General features: G+C 47.5%; 7 protein-coding genes across 7 annotated transcripts; 3 read left to right on the top strand and 4 right to left on the bottom strand.

The window, feature by feature from the left end:
• Window positions 1-1343: 1343 nt before the first annotated feature.
• T069G_04886 (major facilitator superfamily domain-containing protein) lies at window positions 1344-3125 on the top strand (the record flags this gene model as incomplete). The annotated part of the gene is made up of 4 exons (XM_056172096.1): window positions 1344-1453; window positions 1535-1604; window positions 1662-2130; window positions 2209-3125. 4 exons carry the CDS (start codon window positions 1344-1346, stop codon window positions 3123-3125), a joined length of 1566 nt encoding a protein of 521 aa, XP_056028954.1.
• A 4717-nt stretch (window positions 3126-7842) lies between these two features.
• Window positions 7843-10272, top strand: T069G_04887 (uncharacterized protein; the record flags this gene model as incomplete). Its single annotated transcript, XM_056172097.1, has 1 exon — window positions 7843-10272. The coding sequence occupies one exon, from the start codon at window positions 7843-7845 to the stop codon at window positions 10270-10272; it is 2430 nt and encodes an 809-aa protein (XP_056028955.1).
• Window positions 10273-10702: 430 nt separating this feature from the next.
• On the bottom strand, window positions 10703-12265 carry T069G_04888 (uncharacterized protein; the record flags this gene model as incomplete). Its single annotated transcript, XM_056172098.1, has 1 exon — window positions 10703-12265. The coding sequence occupies one exon, from the start codon at window positions 12263-12265 to the stop codon at window positions 10703-10705; it is 1563 nt and encodes a 520-aa protein (XP_056028956.1).
• A 1629-nt stretch (window positions 12266-13894) lies between these two features.
• T069G_04889 (uncharacterized protein) lies at window positions 13895-16172 on the bottom strand (the record flags this gene model as incomplete). The annotated part of the gene is made up of 5 exons (XM_056172099.1): window positions 13895-14790; window positions 14851-15324; window positions 15398-15605; window positions 15658-15922; window positions 15994-16172. The coding sequence occupies 5 exons, from the start codon at window positions 16170-16172 to the stop codon at window positions 13895-13897; spliced, it is 2022 nt and encodes a 673-aa protein (XP_056028957.1).
• Window positions 16173-16778: 606 nt separating this feature from the next.
• Window positions 16779-20241, top strand: T069G_04890 (ATPase family associated with various cellular activities (AAA) domain-containing protein; the record flags this gene model as incomplete). Its single annotated transcript, XM_056172100.1, has 3 exons — window positions 16779-18351; window positions 18442-19179; window positions 19241-20241. 3 exons carry the CDS (start codon window positions 16779-16781, stop codon window positions 20239-20241), a joined length of 3312 nt encoding a protein of 1103 aa, XP_056028958.1.
• A 407-nt stretch (window positions 20242-20648) lies between these two features.
• Window positions 20649-21854, bottom strand: T069G_04891 (eukaryotic aspartyl protease domain-containing protein; the record flags this gene model as incomplete). Its single annotated transcript, XM_056172101.1, has 1 exon — window positions 20649-21854. One exon carries the CDS (start codon window positions 21852-21854, stop codon window positions 20649-20651), a length of 1206 nt encoding a protein of 401 aa, XP_056028959.1.
• A 2406-nt stretch (window positions 21855-24260) lies between these two features.
• T069G_04892 (cytochrome p450 domain-containing protein) lies at window positions 24261-25951 on the bottom strand (the record flags this gene model as incomplete). Its single annotated transcript, XM_056172102.1, has 3 exons — window positions 24261-24551; window positions 24611-25471; window positions 25541-25951. 3 exons carry the CDS (start codon window positions 25949-25951, stop codon window positions 24261-24263), a joined length of 1563 nt encoding a protein of 520 aa, XP_056028960.1.
• Window positions 25952-26905: the final 954 nt, after the last annotated feature.

Here is a 26905-nt window from a genome sequence, read left to right on the forward strand (position 1 = left end):
TCTCGAGATTCCGATTGAAGTTACATACCTACATATAGACAGTGGTATGTTCTTTCTATTGTATAGCTGGGTTGCGATAGCTTTCGCCTGTTTTATTTCCATATACGGGAGATAAGCTAGGTGATGTCACGAGAATAACATCAGATTTCAGTTACAGCACGGCACAGCAGTGCTTCATTTGTAATGATTTACGGGCCAACTGATAGCGGGAAGGGAGACGCCCGACATACAAGAGGAGGCTTACCAATGCAAGCGAATGAAGTTTCCTTATTTCCGTCACGTCTCAGTGATTATGCATCTATGGCTTTGCAATTGCAAATGAAATCTCTACGCCCTTGGAACTGATGAGTCTTCACGGCGTTCACTTGCATATTTGATTCGGCGATAGACACAGAACTCCAAGCATGACGTTGGAGCTAGCTCCAAATGGCAATTTCTGTATAGCTTTTTTCCCGCATGTGGAAAATGAAGACTAGCCTGGAACGGCAACATGATTGAAGCCTCCTCTTCCACATCAAGTATCGCGTTGCTTTTGAGCTCGATATCTTCTCAACCACAGCATCATTTCGAACGTCCGTAGGCAATACTTTACCAGAAACAATGAGAGTGGTAAGGATTCTACGGATTTTGGACATCAGTCTTGATTAGAAAGAAAAGCATTGCGTCCTAGAATTAATTCCAATGACATTATTAATCATCATCAAGACAGATCTAGCATTATTGTACCACGGTGATGAAGTTGTATCGGCGATTGGGTTGTATTATGGACGAGAAACCAATGGAATTGGATCAATTAAATTAAAATTAAGAAAAAAAAAAAAGGGCTGGAGCAGCAGTTTGACAGCTGAAGCCTCGATCGATTGAATCTCATCACAATGGAAAGGGTGGCCTGGGGGAGCATTGGGCGCGGGTCCCAAACATCTTCCGTGGCAAGATCAGAGCTCTTCATTCGACAAGGCTTAATTGCCGAGAGGCTCTAGAACAAGCTAGCGGCTTGTAGAGCTTATTTCTAAACGCCCTCTTGATATGTCAAGATATCTAGACCCCTGCTTAGCAGATCTCGGTACTGCTTGTGAGTCTACCAGATTGGCATGTTTGTCATCCGAAGATTCCGTTCGAAATGTCTTTATTCTGCTTACATTTAGACCGAAAAAAATTGCAATTGATATTAAACTTTTCGATATAAAGTCAGCCTTTTGTCCTCGGTCAAGATGATACTACAACTTCAGCTTCAGCATCTTTACTCCGCCTCACAGCATTGATCCTCATCGCAAGAACATTCTCAGGGCTTACTACAGTTTACTACATACCAATTGAGAAATTGAATATAGAGTCACGGCAATATGTACGAAACCTTTCGAGAATCGGCGCTTGGCCAAGCCATTCGCTTTGTTTCCAGAAACAAGTTGCTGCAGTATCCAGAAGAACGACCAGATTTCGTGCTCCCACCAGAGTACCTAGCATTGCTGTCTAACAGCGAGAAACAACACGAGGCAACATCAGACCGATCACATCTCAACCAACGCTCTGGTAGCCCTGATCCAGCATCAGATTCCTCCCAAACTGCCGATGAAGATGGCGAGGATCTGAGTAGGGAGCGGACGGTGGGGAGTATCCAGAGGGGTCCATACATGGAACATGGAAGATACGATCCTGAACAGCAAATCGAGCTGAAAAAGACCAAAAGCGAACCAATTGTGCCACAAAAGACGAATGACGGCGTCATTCTGGTAGACTGGTATACGACTGATGACCCAGCAAACCCTCACAACTGGTCATCATTCAAGAGGAGCTACATTGTCTTTGTCATCTGCTTATATACATGGGTCACCTACGTGGCAGGTTCTGTCTTTGCCTTTTCTGAACCAGGCATTGTTGAACATTTCGGTGTTAGTGTAGAGGCATCTGAGCTTGGACTTGCTCTATACGTCTTGGCCTATGGTGTAGGACCACTCATCTTTGGCCCTCTCACCGAGATTCCAGTCATCGGCAGAAATCCTGTCTACTATCTCACATTCCTTGTCTTTTTTGCCCTGTCATTCCCAGCAGCGACAATCAACAGCTTTGGCGGCCTCTTGGCGGTACGGTTTTTTGCTGGATTTTTTGGCAGCGTTGGTATTGCCATTGGTGGTGCTTCAATCCAAGATGTCTTCACACTCATCTATTTCCCCTATGGCCTTGGTTGGTGGGTATTGTCATTTTGGGCAGGCCCTGCTATTGGACCAACCTTCGCTGGATTTGCAGCAATGGAAAAGGGATGGAGGTGGCCGCTCTGGGAAGTTGTCTGGATTTGCGCTGTCATGGCCATATTTTTGCTTGCGCTGACCCCCGAGACGTCTGCGCCCAACATCCTTCTCAGGCGTGCCAAGCGACTTCGAAAGCTCACTGGCGATGCTCGGCTCCAATCCCAAAGCGAGATTGACCAAAGGCACCTGTCGGGATCTGCCGTTCTCATTGCTGCGCTGATAAGGCCATTCGAAATTACCATCAAGGACCCCTCAATTTTCTTCGTCAATTTGTACACGGCTTTGACTTATGCAATCTACTTCACTTTCTTTGAAGTATTCCCTCTAGTGTTTCCACCTTTTTACGGCTTCAACCTTGGCCAGACTGGCCTTGCGTTTCTTGCCTGTGAGGTTGGCTCAATTTTGGCCCTCATTCTATACTTTGCCTATCTTCATTTTTACATGATTCCAGACAATATCAAGAATGGATTCCGAGAGCAGGAGCATCGTTTGCTTCCCGCCATTTTCGGTTCCGTTGTTCTTCCAATCGGGCTGTTCATATTCGCCTGGACTGCAAGAGCCAGTATTCACTGGATTGTCCCGTTGATTGGCGTGACCATTTTTGTTTTGGGCCAATACATGGTTATTCAGGGTCTCTTCATGTATGTGCCGGTTTCATACCCGCAGTACGCAGCCTCGATTTTTACAGGCAATGATCTGATCAGATCCGCTGTTGCTACTGGATGTATTCTTGCAGCCAGGCCAATGTTTATCAATCTTGGTGTGCACAAGGGTGTTACAGTCCTTGCTGGACTGAGCATAATGGGTATAATTGGAACATTACTCATGTACAAATATGGCAAGACTCTTCGTGCCAAGTCTAAGTTTGCACAAGCTTAGATAACTGGAATCTTAAGGAATCGCGCGACTCACTATTTAGTTCCGCAGTGCTGTGTCGCTGTTCCTTACGCGGCTTCTTTGCGGTATTGAACATTGTTTGCTTGTTGGATAAGACTGGATGATGGCTAATTAATGAGATCTACGGTGTCGCAAACATTGATTGAAGATGTTTATAAATTGTTTTATGCTTTTATGATATGACGGGTGTGCATAGGTTCAAAATAAAGTATAGGATGTAATAGAATAATCTCATAACATTGTCACTTATTGTTCATTGAACTGCATGTATAACGCGCAGATCGTAAGCCGTCGAACTAACCCAACAGGCCAAGGTGTGGAACTAATGCATTGAGTAGAGGTATTGATTACTTACCCTACACGAGAACAATTTTGATGCAGAATTGTTCAACCACATTCTTCAAGATCAAGTTTATGAAATTATTTCTTTTTCTACTCAAACTTGATTTTACGCAGGACTGAATGTGGTATAATACCACCAGTTCAAGAAAGCCTCAGGACAGACACATACAGACTCGCTCACTAATTTTCTTTGACACTATGAGAGAGATTATGAATATAATTGGGTTAACTGAATCGTTTTCTCTTGATTGTCTCATATGATTAGACTTATAACTATTGATAAATATACTGAACGAGCTCTATGCACGAGCGAATACCAAATACATTCTTTCCGAATTCGCCTGAAAGCTTGAAAGAGATGAACACTTGCAAAACGGCCTTGCATATTTCAATATGATTTCTCTATGTCACGGAGTTTCGAAATCTCAGACTGGCTGGCTGAAATCTTAAAATCTCATCTCTCCGAACAATAAGCCGGATGTTTATCTGTTTGTATACTTCTGATGGAGCTCTTGTGCCGCTTATGCTTACATTAAAGCAATATTTGGACATACAACGAGATAATTACATCATCAATTCAACAATGTCTTCGTTCGGAATAGATTTGGTGCCCTTGGGTTTTTACAAAGAGTTGTTATATCCGGCTCCACCATCAAGAACGTCATCGAGTGGAGGTGACAGGTTAATGGCATCAAAATGCAGCAGAAGACAAAGCAGGTCAAAAACCGCGAGAACAAATTTGTGGTCCTACCAAATACAATTGGCAGAAACGCACAAGGTGGAACGGCCATTTTGCGGTCCGAGATCAAATCACCAAGCTCTTTGAGGATCTGGCAAACATCAAACCGGTGAAGGCTTTGCTCTACCAGAAACTAATGGCAAATCCAAAAGCGCCCCAAAACTTACAGACGATGCGAGCCACACGATGACACGCCGGGGCGACAATTTTCTTGTTCCAAACGGGCCTTGGTCTGATGCTGCCATTGTGCTCTGATGACGAGAAGGGGATAAGTCCCACCACCACCAATATGAACACGAAGGATTCCAAGGTGGAACAACCAAGTGGTATGATGTCAGTCAGGATGGTGCATATACCCGCATTGAGCAGGACTATGTAAACCTAAGCAGCGAGTACGGACCAGAACTTTTCTGACGGCTGAGATGAACGGACGGTGGTGCGCCGGAAGCCGGAATAGCCGGCCCAAGCAGGTGAGGTGATATATTCGCCCTGGCAGACAGGGACAGTGGATTCGGATTCCTAGCGCAAATTCTGAATGCCCGTTGAATCTTCTTGGCATAGCTTTTTCTTGATTCTTTGTTGGTGCCTAGCTTTACATGGGTTCTCGATCAACTGAGACCTGCAGGTATCGCGTCTACTTTGTTGATTTAGTTCCTGGATCATAACTCATATATTGTATTAAAGAAGAAATAACCCCTGGATTGTGACAGAAGTATCTTTGATGGGCCAAAGTATCTACGGAGAGATGCAGTAGTCTAAGGCACCATCGTCACCTTGTTAGGTAAAACAGAGGTAGGCTCATCGGCTGACCAAAACTTTGCCAAACCCAAAATGCGTACCAAGAAGCTAGAGCCAATAACAAAATGGAGCTCTCTGACACAACGTGTATGACAGCTTTCGACTGCTCGTGGATGAGAGAGCATGATTCTCAGGTCAAGACGCCTCACGGGCTGATCGGACTTGGCATTATCAAATGGTTATGCCATGATTGATCGACAGGAGGCTTCGGGCATCGTCCAGTCCTCTTCATGCTGTGGCCTAGAACAGAGAGGATGCCAAAAAAAGCAACGAAAGACGGTCGGGAGCTCTGAAGGATCCCGGAAAATTTTGGCCCTCTAGCTTCTAGCAAAGTTTAGTAGGCTTGGCCATCTAAGTTTAGAAGACGGCCCCAGACACAAGGCCAATCGAGATCGAAGGGAGCTGTGCGATCCCTGTCGATTCGAGCCACGCTTTGAAGCCACAGCGCAGCAGACAGTGCAATCACCTTGGAGCAACTCATCCGGGAAACAACACAAGTAGGCCGATGTCATGATGGTGTGCTCGACAGTTGCGGCTGAACTTAGTAGTCCACCCCGGCTTCCCAGCAGTTCCAAGTTTCTTCCCCACAGCGGCACTTGGTGAGCCAAGACCAAGCCAAGATGGACCAAGGTTTTTATTTTTCCCTTTTTAGGTTATTAAGCATCACATGGACGGTTAAAGCAAACAATGACCACCCACAACAAAGCCCGTATAACAATGGCATTGCTGCGAGACATCGGTGTGTAACGCCCTGGGTGTGCCAATTTTCAGCCCGGCCATCAGGTTGCCATCGAACAGAGCCGGTTTTCCGTCTGTGATTCGGTGCCTGATTGAAAGTAGGAGGGGAATTAGCCCCCAATGGCTTGAGACACGGATGAATGGGTTGACCCGCACAGCTCGGGAATAGTTCACGTTTGGCTGCATATGCTGCAGTCCGTATTCTCATCCACAGCTCGTATGATGTCCCGTGGAAATCGGGTGAAAGCTGACACAGTGCGTGCGATAGCCCGTATTCGCAGGTTGTCCCCGAATCACTGGATCACGGCAGATTTCAGCTTGGTATGACTGCATTTGTCTAAGTGATGCATGTCTTTGCTGGCCTAGGCTTCTCCAATCAGATAGGTTGGGGTATTTGGCTGCAGCAATCCGAGGCCCCCTTGCGTTACTCGAGTTGCAGTAGTACACTGCATTTTGGAAGGATTCGCAGTGTCATGAAATGCACTGTGCAAGCTCTTTGTTGACTTTAACCACTCTAACCCCATGCATCCAAGGGAGCCAGCAACCTGAAGTCTAATTCCCCTCACTAGCAGTTCCGATCGTAATTCTGCGGCACCTTCGGAAGTCGGGCTCTCCACGCACAAGCTCAGGCAGCTCCACCGTCCCCTGGCTCGGCAAAAGGGGCCGCGGGGAAAGCAAGGTCAAGTTATTGGTCTTTGGGACCCTTCTGCCTCCGCATTCTTGCTGGCCATGTGTTTCTGTCAACCGTCAGGCATTGTTTAACCGAGCCAACAGAGTTGACGGAAAAAGACCGCTGTCAATGACGAAACTGGTACAGTAACTGAACCGGTTTTAAACCGGTCTTAAAAGAAACAATGGCAATGAGAAGGAGGAAATCTGACTTGAGTCTCATACTACGGAGTAGACGCTGTCTCATAGTTTAGTAGCTAGCTCTATGCTCATCACTAGATGCCATGCTATGTAAGGGACACCTAACTGTTATTTTTGGAGAACTCTGCTCGGCTTCCGAGCTGATTTCCAGGGAGGCAACTTCACCTCATGGGATTTAGATGAGCTACCTCTGCTACCTGCAGCAACCACCCGGTTGCCACTCACCCTGTCTACGTCTAGCTCCGGCCTTGGTCCATCAGCCATCGAAGACCAGCCGCTGATCCGTTGAAATTCAATTGAGCCAAGATTCCCACCCCAACAACTCCTAGTTTAGTTGAACTGGGCTGGCTTAACCTCCCTTTCGCCCTATTTGGACCAGCTTCGGACCCGCTACTCGCTGAACTCAGACATAGGCGGTCCACCACCATCTCAACGCTTCGTGATGTATCATTTTATTATAGATGATATAAGTGGTATTTAAGGTCTACGATTTGTGTAAAGCCACGACAGAATGCAGGAGTAATCGAGGGAATAAGCCGTAAATTCTGCAGGGATGACAGTTCTTTGCCTTCCATTGTTTTTTCAATAGCCTTCGTAATAAGGTTAATAACCTCGTATTCCCTTGCATATGGGCGTTTTCAGCCGTCCAATGACGACAAAGAGAGGTCTCGTATTGCTCAGCGCTATACCGATACTATGTAATGACTCTAGTAAAAAGCTAAAGCCTTTGGCTGAGCGACGATCCGAATGGATGAGATGTACAGTGCTTGGCTGAATCTATTGATGCTGCTGAAATGCATGTTTCGTTATACAGGCTGTGAATGGCCGAGCTCCGTGATCCTAATTTCCTCATCACCGTCCTTGGCCAGCTCATGGCTGATTGTGGCCGCTTGATCGAATATGGATGCGGCTGAGCCTTGGTCAGAGAGGAGTTCCAGCCCATCTTTCTCTTTCTGGTCGAGTTAGGCCGTATTACCTCTTTCTCTAGGAAGCTTCTCTCGTGTCTTGTAGAGTGAAGAGAGAGCTATATAAACTCTCCATCTCGCCTAGATCATAACTCTCTTTTCTCTTCTTATCAACTCATCATCTGTCGACAATTCCCGAGGCCTAGACACTGATCCCTTCTCCTGGGTCATCAGTTGCCAACAGAGGCCGTCTCTTGTCAATCTTTTGTGAATACCATAGTCTGGCACATTTTGATAGTTGCCCATCATGTTGCTTAAGCAGGTCCTTGTGGCCGCTCTGCTCTCTTTGAGCTCTGTCACGGCTTTCCCAAACCCGAACAACCTCCATGATGTGGAGGCTAGGGATGTCGAAGATAACCTCGTTACTCGTGGCGGTTACCACGACTGTGGCTCTTACGCCAGCTGGAACAACGGAAAGAACTGCTGTGTCTGCAAGGACAATGGCAAGAATTACGACTCCAAGACAAAGTCATGCAGCTGTCCTAGTGGCTACACCTGGAATGGTCACCAGTGCGTCCACGACTGTGGCAAAGATGCTACTTGGCAGTATGGAAACTGTGTCTGCAACAAGAAAGGCGAAGTCTACAACCCCAAGACCAAGACCTGCAGCTGCCCACCAGGACAGTACTGGAATGGCAAGAACTGCCAGGTGGATTGCGGCAAAGACGCTTCATATGACTGGAAGCAGAAGAAATGCGTTTGCAAGAAACATGGCGAAATCTACAACTCCAACTCCAAGACCTGCAGCTGCCCACCAGGACAGTACTGGAATGGCAAGAACTGCCAGGTGGATTGCGGCAAAGACGCTTCATATGACTGGAAGCAGAAGAAATGCGTTTGCAAGAAACATGGCGAAATCTACAACTCCAACTCCAAGACTTGCAGCTGCCCCCCTGGCCAGGTTTGGAACGGCTACGCTTGCGTTGTTGACTGTGGCAAGGAAGCGCACTTTGACAATAAACAGAAGAAGTGTGTGTGCAACAACTACGGCGAAATCTACAACTCTGGCAGCAAAACTTGCAGTTGCCCTGGAGGACAATACTTCAACGGCAAGAAATGCGTTTGCCCGTACGGTAAAGTCTGGAATGGTAAACAGTGTGTAGAAGACTGCGGCAAGGAAGCCCACTTCGACTACAACCAGAAGAAGTGCGTGTGCAACAAGAATGGCGAAATTTATGACTCTTCCAAGAAGACTTGCAGCTGTCCCGATGGTCAATACTTCAACGGCAAGCAATGCGTCTGCCCATATGGTAAAGTTTGGAACGGCAAACAGTGTGTTCCCGATTGTGGCAAGGAAGCCCACTTCGACTATAACCAGAAGAAGTGTGTGTGCAACAACAAGGGCGAAGTCTATAACTCGGCCAAGAAGACCTGCAGTTGTCCTGATGGCCAATACTGGAACGGCAAGCAATGTGTTTGCCCGTACGGCCAAGTCTTCAACGGCAAGCAATGCGTTCCTGATTGCGGTAAAGAAGCCACCTTCGATTACAAACAGAGGAAGTGCGTTTGCAAGAACAAGGGAGAGATCTACGACTCCAAGACCAAGACTTGCAGTTGTCCCGATGGCCAGGTCTGGAATGGCAAGCAGTGCGTCTGCCCGTACGGCAAAGTCTGGAACGGCAAGCAGTGTGTAGAAGACTGTGGTAAGGACGCCCACTTCGATTACAACCAGAAGAAGTGTGTTTGCAACAAGAACGGAGAAATCTTCGATTCAAAGTCCAAGACTTGCAAATGCCCTGACGGTCAGTACTGGAATGGAAAGCAGTGTGCCTGTCCATACGGCCAGGTCTTCAACGGCAAGCAATGTGTCCCCGACTGCGGCAAAGACGCTACCTATGATTACAATCAGAAGAAGTGCGTTTGCAAGAACAAGGGAGAGGTCTTTGATTCAAAGACCAAGACCTGTAGCTGCCCTGACGGCCAGTACTGGAACGGAAAGCAATGCGTCTGTCCATACGGCAAGATTTTTGACGGAAAGCAATGCGTAGAGGACTGCGGCAAAGATGCTCATTTTGATGACAAGCAGAAGAAGTGCGTGTGCAACAAGAACGGAGAGATCTACGACTCCAAGACCAAGACCTGTAGCTGCCCAGACAGCCAGTACTGGGATGGATCCAAGTGCGCATGCCCCTACGGAACCGTCTGGGACGGCAAGCACTGCAACCAGGATTGCGGCAAGGACGCTCATTTCGACAGCAACCAGAAGAAGTGCGTGTGCAATAAGCAGGGTGAGGTTTACGATAGTAAATCCAAGACTTGCAGCTGCCCCAACGGCCAATACTGGGACGGATCCAAGTGTGCCTGCCCCTACGGCAAGGTCTGGGACGGAAAGCAATGCGTGCCAAACTGCGGCAAAGATGCTAGCTACGACAGCAAGCAGAACAAGTGCGTGTGCAAGAAAATCGGCCAAGTCTTTGATAGCAAGTCCTTGACTTGCAGCTGCCCATCCGGAACCTCTTGGAATGGCTACGCATGTGTGCAAGATTGTGGCAAGGACGCTCATTATGACAGCAACCAGAAGTGCTGCGTGTGCAACAAGAAGGGCCAGTCTTATGATAGTAAGTCCAAGACTTGCAGCTGCCCAGGAAACCAATATTGGGACGGCAACAAGTGCGCGTGCCCATACGGATCGACCTGGGATAGCAGCAAGAAGACTTGTAAGATGAACTATCCTTGATATCTATGAGTTCAAAAGATGATGCCCTAAAGCGGTATCATCTTTGCACTTAATAAGATATGGCAATGTTCTGTTCTTCAAAATAAGGAAAAAAAAGCAAATGAAAAAAGATTTGATTTATATTGGATTGGATAGGAAAGGTCGTTCTCTTGATGACGAGTGGGATGAAATGTGTATATTATTCTATATGGGGTACATTTTAACGGCTTAACCACTGTAGTAATGCCGATGACTTAAAAATATCATTCATTATTCATTACTTTGTGATCTCTGTGCAGTTTAAAACTGTCGTAGTCTACGTAGCAAGGCATAGTGTTGTTCTGTCAAAGGAAATTATGAGATTATACTCTCCATATTGAAAACGCTTGTTATTCCAAGGGTATATCTTATGAGACAACTGTTTGTACTATTGAAAAGCATTTACATACAACTACACGGCTGTGGAATTGAAATCCGGGTTGATGATATCCTCTCCCAACACTGTGCCGTTCAAAAATCGGGTACCTTTCCTCAAGATCTCAACACGACCGGGGTGCAAATGACGCGGCGGGTCATTGACTATCGTGCCGTTTGCGAAATGGATACCATTCCAGGGCTTTGCCAAAGTAGCCATTTTGAGCTTTGTGTTTGCGTTTGGCAGCAGTGGTGAAGATATCGTGCTCACGTCGCAGTTCTCACTGACCATGTACAAGTTCAAGCCAATAGCCAACGTGTAAATGTCTGCGCTCAGTTGTTCCCAGCTATGTTGGCCCTTGACAACAACGCCGATGTAATCAGTCAGGATGACGGTCGGCCAGCTCTGGGGAGTCATGTTGTTTACACCCATCCAGTAGAGTGCTGGATTGGTGGGCAGAATTCCAATGCCTTCGATGGTCAGCAGAGTCGTGGTGACAATGTCCGCGCTCACAAGCCATTGACTAATGTGAAACGTATCAGAGCTGCCACCTCGAATCACTTGCTTCCAATCTGATGCCTGGTCTTCTGCCATGGGCTGAGTGTCACCCAAATTAGACCAATCGTCTGCAATTGAAAGTCGATTGGCCTGGTAAATGCCATCTGCTACCGAGTCTTGGGGCACGGTTGGCTGCAAGTCCCCAGCGAGAAGAAACACTACACATCCATTTCCTCCATTCTGGTCCATAAAATAAGATGCAGGCTTTTGATTGAAAGTGGTGCTAGTGTCCAGGTTGCCACAGCGATTGTTGACGCCTTTGAGCTTACCGAAGAAGTCATTCACGATCGCCGTTGTCCAGTAAATTGGTCCCAGGCTGGGCACCTCTCGAATACCGATCAGGTATCTGACGTGAAAAAATATGACTTCCCCAGGGTTCTCAGCGGTAAATTGGTTGATCTCGCTGATGATATCATCGAGAGACTCGCCAGAATTGCCCACTGCAACTTCTGCTGTTTCATCATTGACGTGCAAGGTCCAAAAGCTGTAATCTGAAGTATCCGTGATAGAGTGCACTGATCCGATACGAAGATCAAAATAACGAGATCCTGCGCGGAGCTGATTGTAGATATTGAGACCTTGTGTTTGTGTATTCTCGCTGATGCCTCCACTGAGAATCTGACCACTGATTGTGCTCATTCCAGCGTCGTGAGTGCCGGGCATGACGACGTGCTGTATCTGTCTGTCCTTGATGACTTCGTATATGCTCTTCATCCAGTTTCCAGCGCCGTATCTAATAGACGTAATGAAGCCGTAGCTGTCGCTTCCCGTAATCACCAGCGTCACTGGAGATTGGGCGGCGGGATCCAAATATTCACGTTGACCTTGACCCATGCCGGTGAGATCAATTACCGTTCGTGCCGGATGTGAATCGGGAATATGAGTTGCAGCTCGAACAAAAAAGGTTTTGTCAGTTCCGTCAATGGCATAATATGCTTCACCACCGTCATCCACAGCCGTTTTACCAGGCTTGTTGGTATAGACAACGGTATTTTGGCGCGCATGGCCCTGCGGAATATCACCCCAATCAAAGACATCCATCTGATATGAATGCGTATTCTGCAAAATAAATCGATGAGGCGTCAGGTTTACAATAGTGATGTATTGCTTCGAGCCGGGAACGCTGTTAACTAATCCAATGAGGCTCCATGGCATATAAGTTCCATTTGGTGGCATTTCATTGCTGTAAGTGACATTTTGAGGGTTACAAGCTGCATTGACAGCGGCCGCGAAGAGCCAGCCCAGGCTAATCGCGGCTAAGAGATGGTTGTGCCTCATTGGGGTCCCTTCGTACCCGGGTTTTGCGCTCGTTTTTTGTTCTTGGTGCGCGAATACTGTGATTAATTTCCCCTTCTATCTGTACAAACAGATTAGTCTGTATGAACACTGCTTTCAGATAGATGTCTCGCTTACAAATACTCACAATCGTATAAAAGAATGGTTGAACTATGAGATAACCAGTGGTCGAATTCGTGTACTGATGAAAGAATGACGAGCCGCAGGGCGAAATCTACAGGCTGAGTATATGAGGAAGGGAGTATATGAAAGACAGAGAAATTTTATACATTCAGGTCCTGCACTGCGACTTTATTTACGACTATTTATCTGGTCCTTCCTGGCGAATCCTCGCCCTGGCCCACTGAGCTATTGTTCGTGACCACATGCTTTCAACGGCTGGCGAAAAAAAGTTGTAGTGAGTGATTGCATATTAGTAGGCTTCCTTCCGCCAATGGTCAGCAGATGGTAGCTGCATTGATGTGAATGATACCTACTAATAAGAGCTTCGGTATTCGCCAGGGGTCACGGATGTAATTGATAGGTCAGGAAGAGTTGCACGCTTAAGACACTAGGTCATTAACAGTAGCTCAAGGGGAAAGGAGACGCCAATGATATCCTCTAGCTAATGCAAACTTTACGAAAAGCTTTAAGTGCCTAGACTTGAGAGCAGATTTGGAGGAACATTGGCTAGCGGATTCATGACTGCTTATGGCAGGTCGGAATGCAATGCAACCCAATTGGTCGCCAAGGAACCACGCGAAGTGCGAATGGCAGCTGAATCATAGCCCTCGTGAAAATATGCCGAATGAGATACAAATGAAAGAGAATGAGTATTACAAGCAGTCAAAGAACGGAACTTCGTCAGCACATCTTGTAAGACTTTCAAGACTATGTATCTCGCGCACTGGGCTGCTGACCTTGAGCATCAAAGCGTGAAATGCGCATGTGGTCTGCATACCTGTAACTTCGCACTGTCTCGTCATTCCACTGTCTCACTGGGCACATTTCGAATATACTTTAGCCCGTGACCAAGGTCATGTAAACTACATAAACCATGAGCACAAATGAGCCGAACCGAGGAACCTAAAAAAAATCCGGCTTAAGTTGCGCTCTTTTGAGAATTACACCGCTTTGAGTCCGCGCATGATGTGTGAATTGCCTTCTTTTCCCACAAGGTCTCTATGGCTTACAGCACAACTAGGGTTTTAGTTAGCCTCACCATAGCGCAGAGGCCGTGAGACAGGCACAGCAGTTTTAATACACCACAGGCAGCTAAAACGAAATGCAGCACGGGAATTATGAGGAAGGAAAAATACTAACATAACCCGTTCAGTCAAATTTTATTAAAAATGATTAATACGTTTGCCCGCGTCTACTTGAATCCCGTAAAGTCTAGTAACTAAGAGGCAGCGGCGATCTTGCTCGTCGTGTTTCTCGTGACAATCTGTCGCTGCCTCTCGGTATATCGCCCAGAGCTGCAGCATTGAGCCGAATATTTTCTCTGGCGCGATCGATGCGATGAACTAGTAAGTGGCTCCTATTGGGGCTTGTCATAAAGAGCTTTAGCCTTGGCCCGAAAGCAAATCCTTGGAGAACAGGCCTTATTAGCCGTTGGAACGAAGCCAATACTCGTTCCATTCTTTCTCCGTTGTCGTGGAGACTGGACTCAAAATCTGAAATGCTATCCAAGAGGATATAAACCGTGGTTGTCGGCTGTATTTGCCAGAATAGTCGTTCAAACATGAAGCAAAACGCATCGGTGTTGCCTGCTGCTACCGCGTCATACAAGCTTTGATCAACAAAGTCAAGGGAGAGGTTATAGGGTTTCGGATACAGCAGTAGTTGGCAGATGATGCTCCTTAGGAGTCCCTTGGGACCAGAATCATCCTTTAGGGGGTCGGTATGACTGCTACAAAAGAACTGCAGTACCATACCGCTCTGAGTTTGGAGGAGAGTAGACGCGAAAGAAGCCGTAAAGAAAGACATTGGAGATGATCGTCCTACACTTTCTGTACGACAGCAACCATCAACTAGCAGTAAGCCAGGCGCTTCGGATGATAGCCATTCTTGGAATTGTCGCTTTTGCCTTAAAAGGGCGGCATATCCTAGTGCTTCATCGCTCATTAGACTTTCTTTGCGCAAAATACGCTCCGCATCTGCGATGGGATCGGGCGTCTGAAGCAAGTTGATGATGTCACTCTCAGTCAAGGCGGGCGCGGGAGGAGGCTGAATGGTTTGTTGCGGTGTTGGATTGGGAGCAAGGTTATTTGACGGGAGAGCAAAGAGGCCTATGAGTCTTTGAGTTAACTTTCATTATTCCGTTTGACACAGGAAGGAGGCATACTTACTTCGCTGGACAATAGCATCCGCCACAAACTGATACAAGGCGCTCTGCAGCTGCTCGTGAATTGATGCGGGCAGGGCCTCGACAAGTCTCTGCAGCCCTGCCTCAAACTCTTTTCTCTCTTCTCCATCTTTAGTCAGTCGTTTTCTTGTCTGTGCTATCTCGCCGCTCATCCCATTAGCAGCTTCAACCATCTGTGAGCGAAACTGGTCCACCTGAGAAGACAACCGGTCATGGCCCTCGCTCGTCTCTTGCTGCAACTCTGCAACCTTGACTTTAATATCATGAGCTGTTTTTCGGGTGGCCTCGGCTGCTATACGCCCTTGTTGTGCCGACACTTTAGTATCTTGCCATACGTTCCTATCCAAATGAGCTGTGGCTTCAAAGACCATTTGCTTTGCCTTGTATATCCGCTTCGATATGCCACTAATCTTTGCCGCTTCCACCTCCGGGATCTGTTTGACAATCTTCTTGAAAACTAGTGCCTCTTGTTAGAAAGAACACCGTGCGCATATATCTTACTGGTGGCGCCAAAGTGAACGTGGTCTTACCATTAACGTCCTTATACGTCCTGTTCAAAATACTCAGGAGCTCTGAAAGACAGTCTACTAATGTCCCATAAAAGTCCCAGACCAAGTTTTTTAACCGCACCTCTCCGCGATATACATCGCTTATTTGGTAGACACTGGCTAAGACCCCAGGAACTTCGTCAAGCTCTTGTAGAATATTTCCCACATTAGAGAGTCTTTTTTGAAAGGACTGGAAGACAATTAGTCAATAATACACAGTCGTATTCCTGTGGTAGACTTGCTTGGAAGATAAATACCAGGCCTGTCCTGAGGATACTGAGACCGTTCTCATCAGGAATCGAGTCAGAAAGCCGTTCTAAGATGCCAATAGCTACGTCGCCTTTCCTTATCCATCCTCTAAAGCGATTATCTTCGGCTTTTTTGTCATAACTCTTTTTTGCTTCTTCGATACAGTCGCAAACTCCTCTCCAGCTGACATCTTGAGTAATCGTTGCCGAATCGCCAACTTGAAATGATTTAAGAGCCTCGGACAAATCTTCTAGCTTGCTATGGGCAAATTAGAAGACTAGGATCACAAATAGTCGCGAGACGTGGAAAAAGAGAATGCAAGAATTTACCGGCTGATAGGGATCCTCCACTCTGCACGCTGATTATTATACTCTGTTGGTGAGGCCAATCCCTGGTGAACAGACGCGCCCTCATGTTGTCTCCAGTCTTTCATCACTTGAATCTCGCGATCATTACTCATCACATCCCTCATCCCCTGTCCCACTTCTAAAGGCCGTCGATAACTCATGGCGAACTACACGATATGATCTTTACACAATAATAATAATAAGAGAAAGAACAGCAGCTAGGTAGGGGACACTCGTATAGCAGCCTTTCTCTAATGAAAGGGATACAAAGACTTGACAACCCCAGTTAGTTGAGGCTGAAAGCAATGACAAATTCCGCAGTTAATACTGATACCCCGCTCAGAATGGATGCCCTCATCTCTTCCAAAAAGGACTCAAGTCATAAATGACAATAACAAAATGTGGGCTGAGTATTTATAAGCTGCATTAGTCTCTTGATACAAGATTCTCATTCGACACAGGCCCTGCTCTTTCAGAGCTGCTTTTGCACAGGATCAAGCTCCTGGTTGCAAAGTGGGAAGATTTTACTGGATCACGTCTTTCTTTCTGCCCCCAAGCTGAGGCTCTGATTACAATTTCGCGACTGACCATGCATGAACCTATGCCTAACTGAGAGGAATTGCTTATGTCGCCTCATTTACCCATTTACTTGCAGTTTCGTCTCCACAGTTCTTAAGGCAGCCATCCCCTCTCAGAGGAAGCAATTGCCAAGACCAGCCCTATTTCGCAACTATCTTCATTCCAATAGTTGAACAAACGTAACAAATATGGCTGCAGACGCGGGTACAGCTGCCGATCAGAACGGTGCGACAAGCTCGGGCAAAGAAAGTGCAACATCAAACTCATCGACCGTAGAGGAGGTCAAGAGTGATTCTGTTAAGGAAGTCGCAGAACAAAACGACAAGTCCAAAGACAACTCCGGCGACGGCGAAACACCTGAGTCTTCAAAAGATCAGAAAGCCAACCAAAAGGATACAAAAGAAGATGAAACCAAAGTGAAAAAAGAAGAGCCTGAAACGACATCAACAGAGAAGTCTACCAAGGCTCCTGCACCAACCAATAATACTGTGCCGGAAAAGAAAACTGAGAAGCCAAAGCCAAAGCCCATGCAGGCATTCTCACGCGTTATCCCAAAGCTACGCGAATGCTTTTCTTGGGACGAGTTCAAGAACCATCAAACAGAGGAGCACAACCACGCTATCGAGACGCTTGTTGCCGGCGATTCTCTCAAGGCGGAGATCGAAGAATCGGCCCTTCTTTATGAAGGTCTTCAAGATTATCAGTATATGGGGGGCTGGGGAGGTGGAGGTGGACTTCGCAGAGGTTTTGGCCGGCGGAATCCGCAGCACAAGACTGTCACCGATGACGGAGACGAGGTTTGGCTGCAACGAGTCAGAATTAACTCAAGGGCAGTCATGATGTATCTTGGTCGCCAAAGCCCGGCTGGGAAAAAGTGGAATGGCCGACCTCATGTTTTCCGTCGACCATTCCGTTATCTCATACACTTTCATGATGAGATGAAACAAGCACTGGCTGAGCTAGAAGAATCGGCTTCGAATACCGACGGAAAGCCTGCTGACGGCCAGCAAGCTGAAGCTTCAAGCACTGAAAAGGGCAAAGAGAAGTCTGAAGGGGATACGCTCGGAATCGACTCTCTCTTCAACGATATCGATACCTTAGCCGAGATGAGACTTTATGTCAAGTTTATCGATGAGCAGGTGATGCCAGAATACCTGCGGTTCCAGGACGAAGATATGAATACTGCTCCTACAAAGATCAGATGGGACCTGCTCTGGTACCTCTTCAAACCGGGAGACCTGGTCTATGTGCCTAATCTGAACAGCGGAGTTCGAGCTCGAATTCCAATGGGCTGGGATGGCGTCTTTCAGCGACTACAGGCAGGGTTTGGAGATGGCCCGATGGAGACAACATCATCGTCATCCAACCACAATACGAGAGGATCACATACCGACCAAATGGTGTGGAGGATATATCGAGCTCCATTTAAGCAGTCGATTATTGATGGCTGTACCTGCGATACCTGCATGAAAATGGAGTCCACTTGGGCTATATCCTGCTACCACATCGATTATGATGGCCAAAACTACCGTGCAGTCGGACGCACAATTGAGATCCCTTCTTTCGAAGGTGAGCGCGAGATCACTCAGTTGGCCTGCTATCCTATGAAATACGTCCAGCAGAAGGACGAAATAATGGAGAGGGGTAGACAGTACGGAAGCAAGTTCATTCAACATATTGATCCGGCCAAAAGATACAGCTTCTACCGTGGCTGGACTCTTATCAAGACACCTCTTGGCCAATCTATTGAGGACAAGAACGGCAGGATAATGACAAGCCCAGAGCATATTGAAAGCGAGATTCTTGTCGATTTTGAAGAGGCCTTCAACACAGACCCTTCCTGAAAACCAGATATTCTGGCAGTTGACCCGACCACTTACAAAGTTGTGATTTCAGTCGATAATGAGAGCCCATTGCAGGAATGGCACGACAGCAAGCGCACAAACCTTAAAGACGCATGGGAGGACAAGGTCATTACCGAAGACGGTGTCGATATACTCCAGATGAACAAATTTATCGAGACGGATTTGTTGCTGAGAAAGAAGAAGGACAATGATAATGAGATTGGCGAGCTCGAAGGTGACAACCTTGCGCTTTTGCCCAGGCGACTCTTTGCATATGCCCTTTGGGAGCGCAAGTTCGTGCAAGTTGATGTTCGCGATGTGTCATTTCCTGAGCTCAAAGACAAGGATAGAGCTTTCGATAGCCTTCAGATCTCCACGGAGCACAAGACTCTCATTCAATCTCTGGTCTACTCTCATTTCAAGAAGAGAGTGAACGAAAGCAGCGTCGAGATTGCAACACAGGATCTTATCCGTGGCAAGGGCAAAGGCATCGTGATTCTGCTCTTTGGTGTTCCGGGAGTCGGTAAAACTGCTACTGCTGAAGCGGTTGCTCAGAAGTTTGAGAAGCCTCTGTTCCCCATCACATGCGGAGACTTGGGATTTACTCCCGAGAGTGTGGAGAGCTCTTTGAGCGAGATATTTCGCTTGGCTCACCTGTGGGACTGTGTCCTTTTGCTGGATGAGGCGGATGTCTTTATTACACAGAGAGACAGAAAAGACTTGGAAAGAAATGCCCTCGTTTCCGGTAAGAACTGCACCATACGTGATTGACACCCTTCAATACTAACAGGTTGAAATCACTCTAGTCTTTTTGCGCATGCTCGAATACTACAATGGTATTCTGTTCCTCACTACCAATCGGCCCGGCGTGCTCGACGAAGCAGTCAAATCACGAGTGCACCTCAATCTTCACTACAATTTCCTCACTGAGGAGCAAGTCGTTGCTATATTCAAGTTGAACATTTTGCGACTCAAAGAGATCGAAGATCAAGCCGCCAAGGCACCGAGGCACAACAAATTATACATCGATGAGGCAGATATCATTGCTTTCGCCAGTGAACACTGGAGAAACCACACCGATGGCATTGGACGATGGAATGGACGACAGATTCGGAACGCATTTCTCATTGCTGCTTCGTTGGCTCATTACGAGGGAGACATGGGCGAGCGACCAGAAGGACTGCAAAAGCAACTCACTTCAAAGCACTTCAAGAAGGTTGAAGAAACTACTAGGCGCTACGATGAGTATCGCGTGGCATGTCTTGGAGACACTGACAGTTATCTTGCACATGACCGATATGAGAGAGACGATGACTGGAATCCTCTTGCAAGAGCAGGGGCAGCTAATGCCTATATGGCTCATGGTCAGCCTCAGGTCCCAGGCTATCTACCCAGAGCGGGAAGTTTCCCGTGGCAACGACCGGTACAGGCTCCAGTTAACATGAACCCAAACTCAACGCAAAGGCAAGGAGCAGAAGGATGGTCAAATAACGGGGCCGCACGGCCGCCTGTCCCTGGATATCAGCCGCCTGCGCAACAACAAGCCCATGGACACCCTCCACCGCACCAGTTCTCACAACACCCGGCGCACTTGGCAGGCAATACGCCTAGCAGCTCTGGTAGCCCAAATTATACTACTCAAGCACCGTACGGTTCATCCGTGGGAGGCCCCAGTGGACCACAAGGCTATGACATCGGAGGGAATCCACAGATGAAAGCCGGAGGAGAGCAAGGAGTGGGTGACGAATGGAACGGGGGAGCTCCGCAACGTTGGCAGCAGAACCAGAATGGATTCAGCCACTATTGAGGGGATTACATGTCCTACAAGAATAGTTGGTTCCGTCTCGTTGGATCATTGTGTGGCTTGCAAAAGGGGCAATGGCCGTGTTGGCTTGAAGAATTTTACTACAGTGCAGTTAAATTGACACTTTTTGATACCCGGTAAAGCACAAGTTGTCAGATGATAGAGTATGTTTGTAAATAATAGGCGCCATATGCTAAATTTGCACAGCCTTCATTCACTATGGCTTCTTACATGTATTGACAGAATTGTAGAATAATTTACACTTGACAAAATATAACAACAGGACAGATCATGAGAGAACAAACTCCAGCTCGCTTTCAGTGTGATCCATATTATCTTCCTTCAGTCGCACCCTTATTGGTTATCCCAAAATTGTACTCGCTCAGTATCTGGAACAGAGCACGCACAGTTTACTTCTTCTGTGCCCAGCCAATCTGAGTCTTGCCGCTATCAAAGATAACATGTGCAGCTTTGAGGGCAATATCCCCCAAGATGGTAAAAGGCAAGCCACCAGAGGGCTGGATACCACCGAAACACTCGCCGTTGCCGGCCGGGGCGTAGTTGACCAAACTACCGGGAACTGTGATCGTACCCTCTCCAACGGTGAATTTGAAGTCTGGCAGAGTGGTGTTACAGCCGAAAACATATCCTCCCTGCACCGGATCTAGGCGGGCACCCTGGACCTTTTGGTAGTAAGCTTTGGCGAGGTCGTCACCGGCCAGAATGAGAGTTGTGCCGGTGTCAGCAATAGCATCAAATTCTCCGCCGATATCGCTGCTGGTGCTGAATTGCCAAAAGCCCTTGCTGTTGTCGATGGGAGCATAGAGGATATTGCTTGCAGCAGAGGGGACAGCGCCGAAGATGTAACTGCCAGGGGTCTCGTGGCGGAGATCGGCAACAAAGAGAGGAGAGTCGAGGCTGCCGACAATGTTGTCGAACCAGGTCTTTTGAGGAGTAGGTGTGACTGTGTTAATAGAGCTGAAAGCGAGACCAACGAGACCATCGTTGTGACCCTGGGCAAATTGAGCCGAGACTTGCTGAGCAGACTCAACTGCCTGTGTCTTCACAGTGAGGCTTCCAACGGTAACAACATCGGTATAGACGTCTCCAGAGGACGATGATTGGTCTCCATAAGTAATATTCCAAGTCGCGCCATCCAACTTCTTGGATGATGTGCTCTTGGATGGGTTGTAGACGTCATGGCCCTGAGAAGAACTGGCGTCTGTCTCGGAAGAGAAGACCCAGAGGTCGGAGCTACCGGTATCAAAATCCAAGTTGAGTTTCTGAGGAGGAGTGCCTATCTCAACAGGGACTAGATATTGGAGGTCATCACCGTCAGGTGTAGCGGTGACATTGCCGCTGCCGCCGCGCTTGACAAGCTGGGTGGACTTGACGAGCTCAATAGCCTCAGTCAACGTCTTGGAAACTGGAACACCGTACTTGGCGTAGGCGCGGGCCAAAGCCAGAGGACCATTGCGGCCTGTGAAGCCTTTGTTCTCAGTTCTCTTGATCTCGAAAGAGCCAGAGGTAGAGATTGCGTTGGGAATAGCACTGCCTGCTGCCATAGAGGCAGACAGGAATGTGACAAGGAAACTGCCGAATGTGATGGGCTGCATTGTGAAGTATGTGGAAGAAACGAGTATCTTCTAGAAGAGAAACTGGGCTGAATAAATAAGAACTGATCAGAAAGGATTCTCGTGATGCTGCTGTGGATGACTTCTAATTACCTTGGCTCTAGGCGAGATTGTCCACCTTATTTATCTTCCGTCTTTAGGGGGATCGACAGCAATAACTTCCAACAAGAAACAGCACGATAAAACATACACGAGATATCACGGAAGACCTTTTGATATCGCGAATATTAGGAGGTTAGTATAAGAAGAGAAGGTCGGAGTGCTTCCGACGACATGAGGTTGCTTTGATAGACATTCGAAACTACTTGTAGGATTTTACGATGCTGCAGCGCCTCATTAAACAGCCTAATTTGGCAGCTGGATACAAAGAGATATCTGAACTTTTGCGAGTCAGCTCGGAAGTCATCCTATAACTTGCTAGCAACAAGCGCAGTGGACAAAGACGTGGAGATCGTGGAGCCTGTGGATGCGACCAAGGCTGACCCGAATAGTGTCCTTAATACCGAGCCGACACTATTTGGTGTTTTACAGTTAGAGATCTAATGCCATGGGTTATGCTGTCGGAGAATATAGGCCAATCTCAGTCTCAGATCAGCCCTGGGCCATTAAGCATAGTTTCATCTAACGTGAAGTTGCCCGAGGGTGAGTCTTCTATTTACTGTCATTTGTGCCATCCGGAAATGGAGGTGCCATTCAGGGTCCAGGAACTGGGTAACACATGCTCGAATCAGCACGCTGAACTTTATTTCACATGCTACGGTATCGGAGATCCTCATCTGACAAGAGCGCTTTGTTCAAAAGGTCAAACGGCTTTGGTGAGGCCTTTTGGCGATCTGCAACAAAGAGCCCCAGGAAGAGGCGATCAGCCCGGCCGATCGCAGTGGACCAGCCCCGCCAGCAATGGCCAACGAAAGGGCTGAGTCTCTTCTTACATACCAAGAATGTTTCAACTATATCTGCCCTTGAAGAGCACTGTATTGGTGGAGGAGCTGACTTACCCTAGTTGTTTGTTTCCCCATAGTATAATGGAGATGATGGAGCTGTCTGCCAATGCTTCCTGCCACTGATGAGGTGGCATGTCAGATGCAGGTCCAGTTTCCTAAAACACTGCCAAAGACGACTTTCCCATGGAGACAAGGATCAGCCAATTCCCCTGGCTAGAGCTAACATGTCAGTTCCTTTATCGGCGTACGATCACATGCGAGGTAAAACAGTGAGGCAAAGACGAAAACTCCATGCAAGCTCGTGTACGGCTCACGCCACTGCACAGCCAAGCATAGTAGTTCACTTAGCATAAAAGTATGAATGTTCCCTAACATAAGAGGCAAGATGGGCTAGGCGGAATTACAGCCAACTCATTGGATGAACCTTTGCGCCATTTTCGCCTCGTACCACAATTGACCGGAGTGTGAAGCCCGAGCCAATAGTTAATTGAGGAGAATGCTCGGATAGGTTATTTACAACAACAGGAAACTGTATTTCTCCAATTCGCTTGGCCTTCCCCGCGATTTCTTGTCCTTAGTCCGCGAGAATCAGCATTTAGAACCAAGCTTAAATCCCGGATGATGTTGGTACGTATTGCAAAGTCGTACCGAGAATCGCCAAGTCGGAGAATTACGAGCCCAAGCGCAGCGGATCATGCGAAATGGTGTGTGACAGTAATTGGTATGAAAACGCACTTGGTGGATAATCTATAGTCCGGAATGACTCAAGTTGTTGAATAAACTCTGTCTTTAAATTGTGTCGACCATTGCATGATTTAAATCGAGATGTTTGAGACATGGTTGCGTAGTTAAATAGCACATCAGAATAATCTTCAGCACAGAGGCTAAGTAAATCATCTTTAATGAGAGCATCGACAATTGCTTGCAATGATACATCTGGCAAGAAGAGTGACCATTACACCAACTTGATGGGCGATACCAAATCGTAGAGCGCTCGCCATATTGACGCATTTGTCTGAAGGTCTTATCGAGACACTGGATAGATTTCATCTAATGTTTTCGCATTGAAAATTGGTTGTCTCACGGGCTTTAATCTTCAATCTTTATATAGGGTATGTGAAAATTGGTTGATAAAATATGTTTGTGCCGTTGGGACAGTTCTCCGCACGGGAGCTAACCTCGGCCCAAACACAGAGAGAATGTGTGAAGCAGACAGAGATTGGAATAGCATAAGAAGTCATTAATATTTGACCAATTCTGGCGCAATACTGCTATTTAACATTTGCTGGATAATGCAGTTAATGCTCGCTCCACAGCTCATATTTGCCTAATAGCTTGGTAGGCTCAGCCCACTGCTCCGCTCTTCCTCTTCAACATAGTAGATACGACAATGTACGAAAACGATTAAAGAAAACTAGAAAACTTTTTCGTGAGATGGTCATATCTACTCAGCAAAATGTAGCTTGACATTAACTCCCTCGCCAGGGCAGTTGGTCAAAGTCAGGCCGTGCTTGATGGGGCCAACTTGGGAACCATCAATGTTGTCGATGCGCTGCATCAGTCGGATGACAACATAGCCAACCTCGGTAAGCGCAAATTGCTGGCCGATGCAGATTCTTGGTCCTCCATTGAAGGGAAGATAATCCCAGCCCGGCCTGCGTGTCTCCCATCTCTCTGGCTTGAAGATTTCAGCGTCAGGGCCCCAAATATCCTTGCGGCGGTGCATCAAGTGAACCTAAACGAATGTGTTAGCATGCTACCTTTGGATTTGAGTCCATTGAACTCGTTGCCTACCGAATAACCAACATCCTGGCCCCTTGGCACGAAAATCGGCGACTGTCCGTCTGGGCCGCCGCCAATAGGCAGCGTCGTGTCTACCTGTGCAGTGCGGACATTCATCGGTACTGCGGGATATAAACGCAGGCATTCGTTCAGACACCATTGGAGATATTGGCAACCTTTCATCTTCTCAAATGTGATTTCCTTAGGGCTGGAATATGTTCCGAATTCTTCCAAAATGATTGCTCGCAGTCGTCGGAATACGGGCTCATACGCGGGATCAGCCATGGTGTAGAAGAACCATCCCAGTGTAGATGCAGTGGTGTCTCGGCCGGCAAGCAAGATGTTGAGAAGCTGAGATCGCAGCTCTTCGGGATCTCGGGTTTCTTTGGCCAGTGCATTGAGGAAGACGTATTTGTCCTCATTCACAGGCATCTTCTCGCCCTGAACGAGAGCCTTTTGAACAAAGTAGTCGACATAGGCGTGAACCCTTTTAACCATGCGTTTAAACTCGGGAGTGTGGACGACCCAGTAATTGGGACCCAGACGAGCCCCGATCGATAGATTATACTGTGCCTTGTCAAAAGCAAATGCGAAGTTGCCGTCTTTTTCAGATGTGGGGTGGACTTGATCGAGCTGGCTATTGACGCTTTCTCCAAAGAGGAACTCGGTTGCGGAATCCAGTGTGAGGCGGAAGAACAGAGGCAGAAGGTCTACAAGATCAGTCCAGCCATCCGGACCAACCTGACGATTGAGCACCGTCATCAAAGACTTGACGTGCTCTTCTTCTAAGTTAAGGTCGCTGACTTGGCCACGGATGAACTGCGGACGCAGCAATGCCCTAGAGTGCTCCCATTGCTTGCCGTTTGTCGCGAACTTGTACGCAAAAGCAGTCAGCAACCATCGTCAAACTATGGCGTGCGTATATCTGCAGAGTAAACTTACAATGCCGTGTCCCAGCAGAGGTTCAAAGTTCTCAGTCCGGTTCACACCTAGGCCAAAGTCCTTGAATTTCAGCGCGAGGATGGTCTGGATGTTCTGAGGATCAATCGTCACCAAGGTGTCTCGGAAAAGCGGCGCCTTAACACGCAGTGTGCCCACTGTACGGCCATGCTTCTTCGCTTCGCGTTCAAAGTTGTCAGCAGCGTGGATGGGGAATCGCTTCTTGCGGCTCGCATCCACGCCCAAGACGATATCGGTAATGCCTGTCGGGTCATAACCCGACATCCACACGGGGGGCTTGCATCCCAGTTCCCTGGATCGGGCTCTGTATCGGAAGCTCTCGAGGATCAAGTTCAAGACGTAGACAAAAGCCAACGCCGCGGCCGCAATGCCCGCTGCTAGAGACAATTGCATGGCGACAGTGTCAGCGAAGGGACATGTGGATTGGAGGAATGCTGAATGAGTCAACAATGAATATTGCGAGAATAAAAAATTTGGCAGAAAAAAGCACTGACACCCTCGGCTATCAGAACTTCATTTCATTATGACAAACTAAGAGTGGTCATAGAGCGGCTATATACGGAGCCATCGGGGATCACTACATAACACTACATTTATAGCGGCAGCAGGAGAGGAGAGACGGACCAACTCAATTGCTGAAGACGGACCCCTCAAGCTCGTCCGGTCCCGTTTGGTGCTCCCACAGACAACTCGAAAAGCCGTGTCTCCGCACGCACTAAGCATGGTTTAGCAATACCCCAGACCCCAATGGTTCACCCGCGATTTACGACATGGCGCCATACCGAGACACCCTGGTCTATCTCTCAAGACGACCAAAGGTGAGAGACATTTGCTGTTGTGTCTCGCTGTAACCTATTACAGGCGTCAACCGATGGAATGGCAATGTCTCAACGCACGGGCGTCGGATCTTATCGAGTGGCCGTCGCAAATCGTTTCTTTTCCGCTTTTGGCAACACGATCCTCATTGTTCCCCGGACTCGAACTGATGTCCGTCATGTGTGCTGCTAGTGCGATCTTCACATGTTTTGGGGCTTATCATTACCAGCAATAGATGCGGGGGACGGCACGAACCCGGGGAGTTGACGAAGCCTTTTAGGCCGGAAAAGCTGTGTTTTATATGCTGTGCCAGGTCATACTCCGTGTTAGCGTTTGTCCACGCAACATATGTCTCACTTTTATGAGAGCTGAAGCCGAGGTAGGTCTGCATGAGTACGTCAGCTTGTGAAGATGACGTGATAAATCCGAACGAGTAATTCAGCCGTCGTTTGTACAACTGGGGCCAGAGTAGGAAATCGAGTCTTGGTCGTCAAAGCTATACCATACTTATCTTATTCATAATGCTGTTTG

The sequence above is a fragment of the Trichoderma breve genome, chromosome 3, assembly GCF_028502605.1.
Source record: "Trichoderma breve strain T069 chromosome 3, whole genome shotgun sequence".
Lineage (NCBI taxonomy): Eukaryota > Fungi > Ascomycota > Sordariomycetes > Hypocreales > Hypocreaceae > Trichoderma > Trichoderma breve.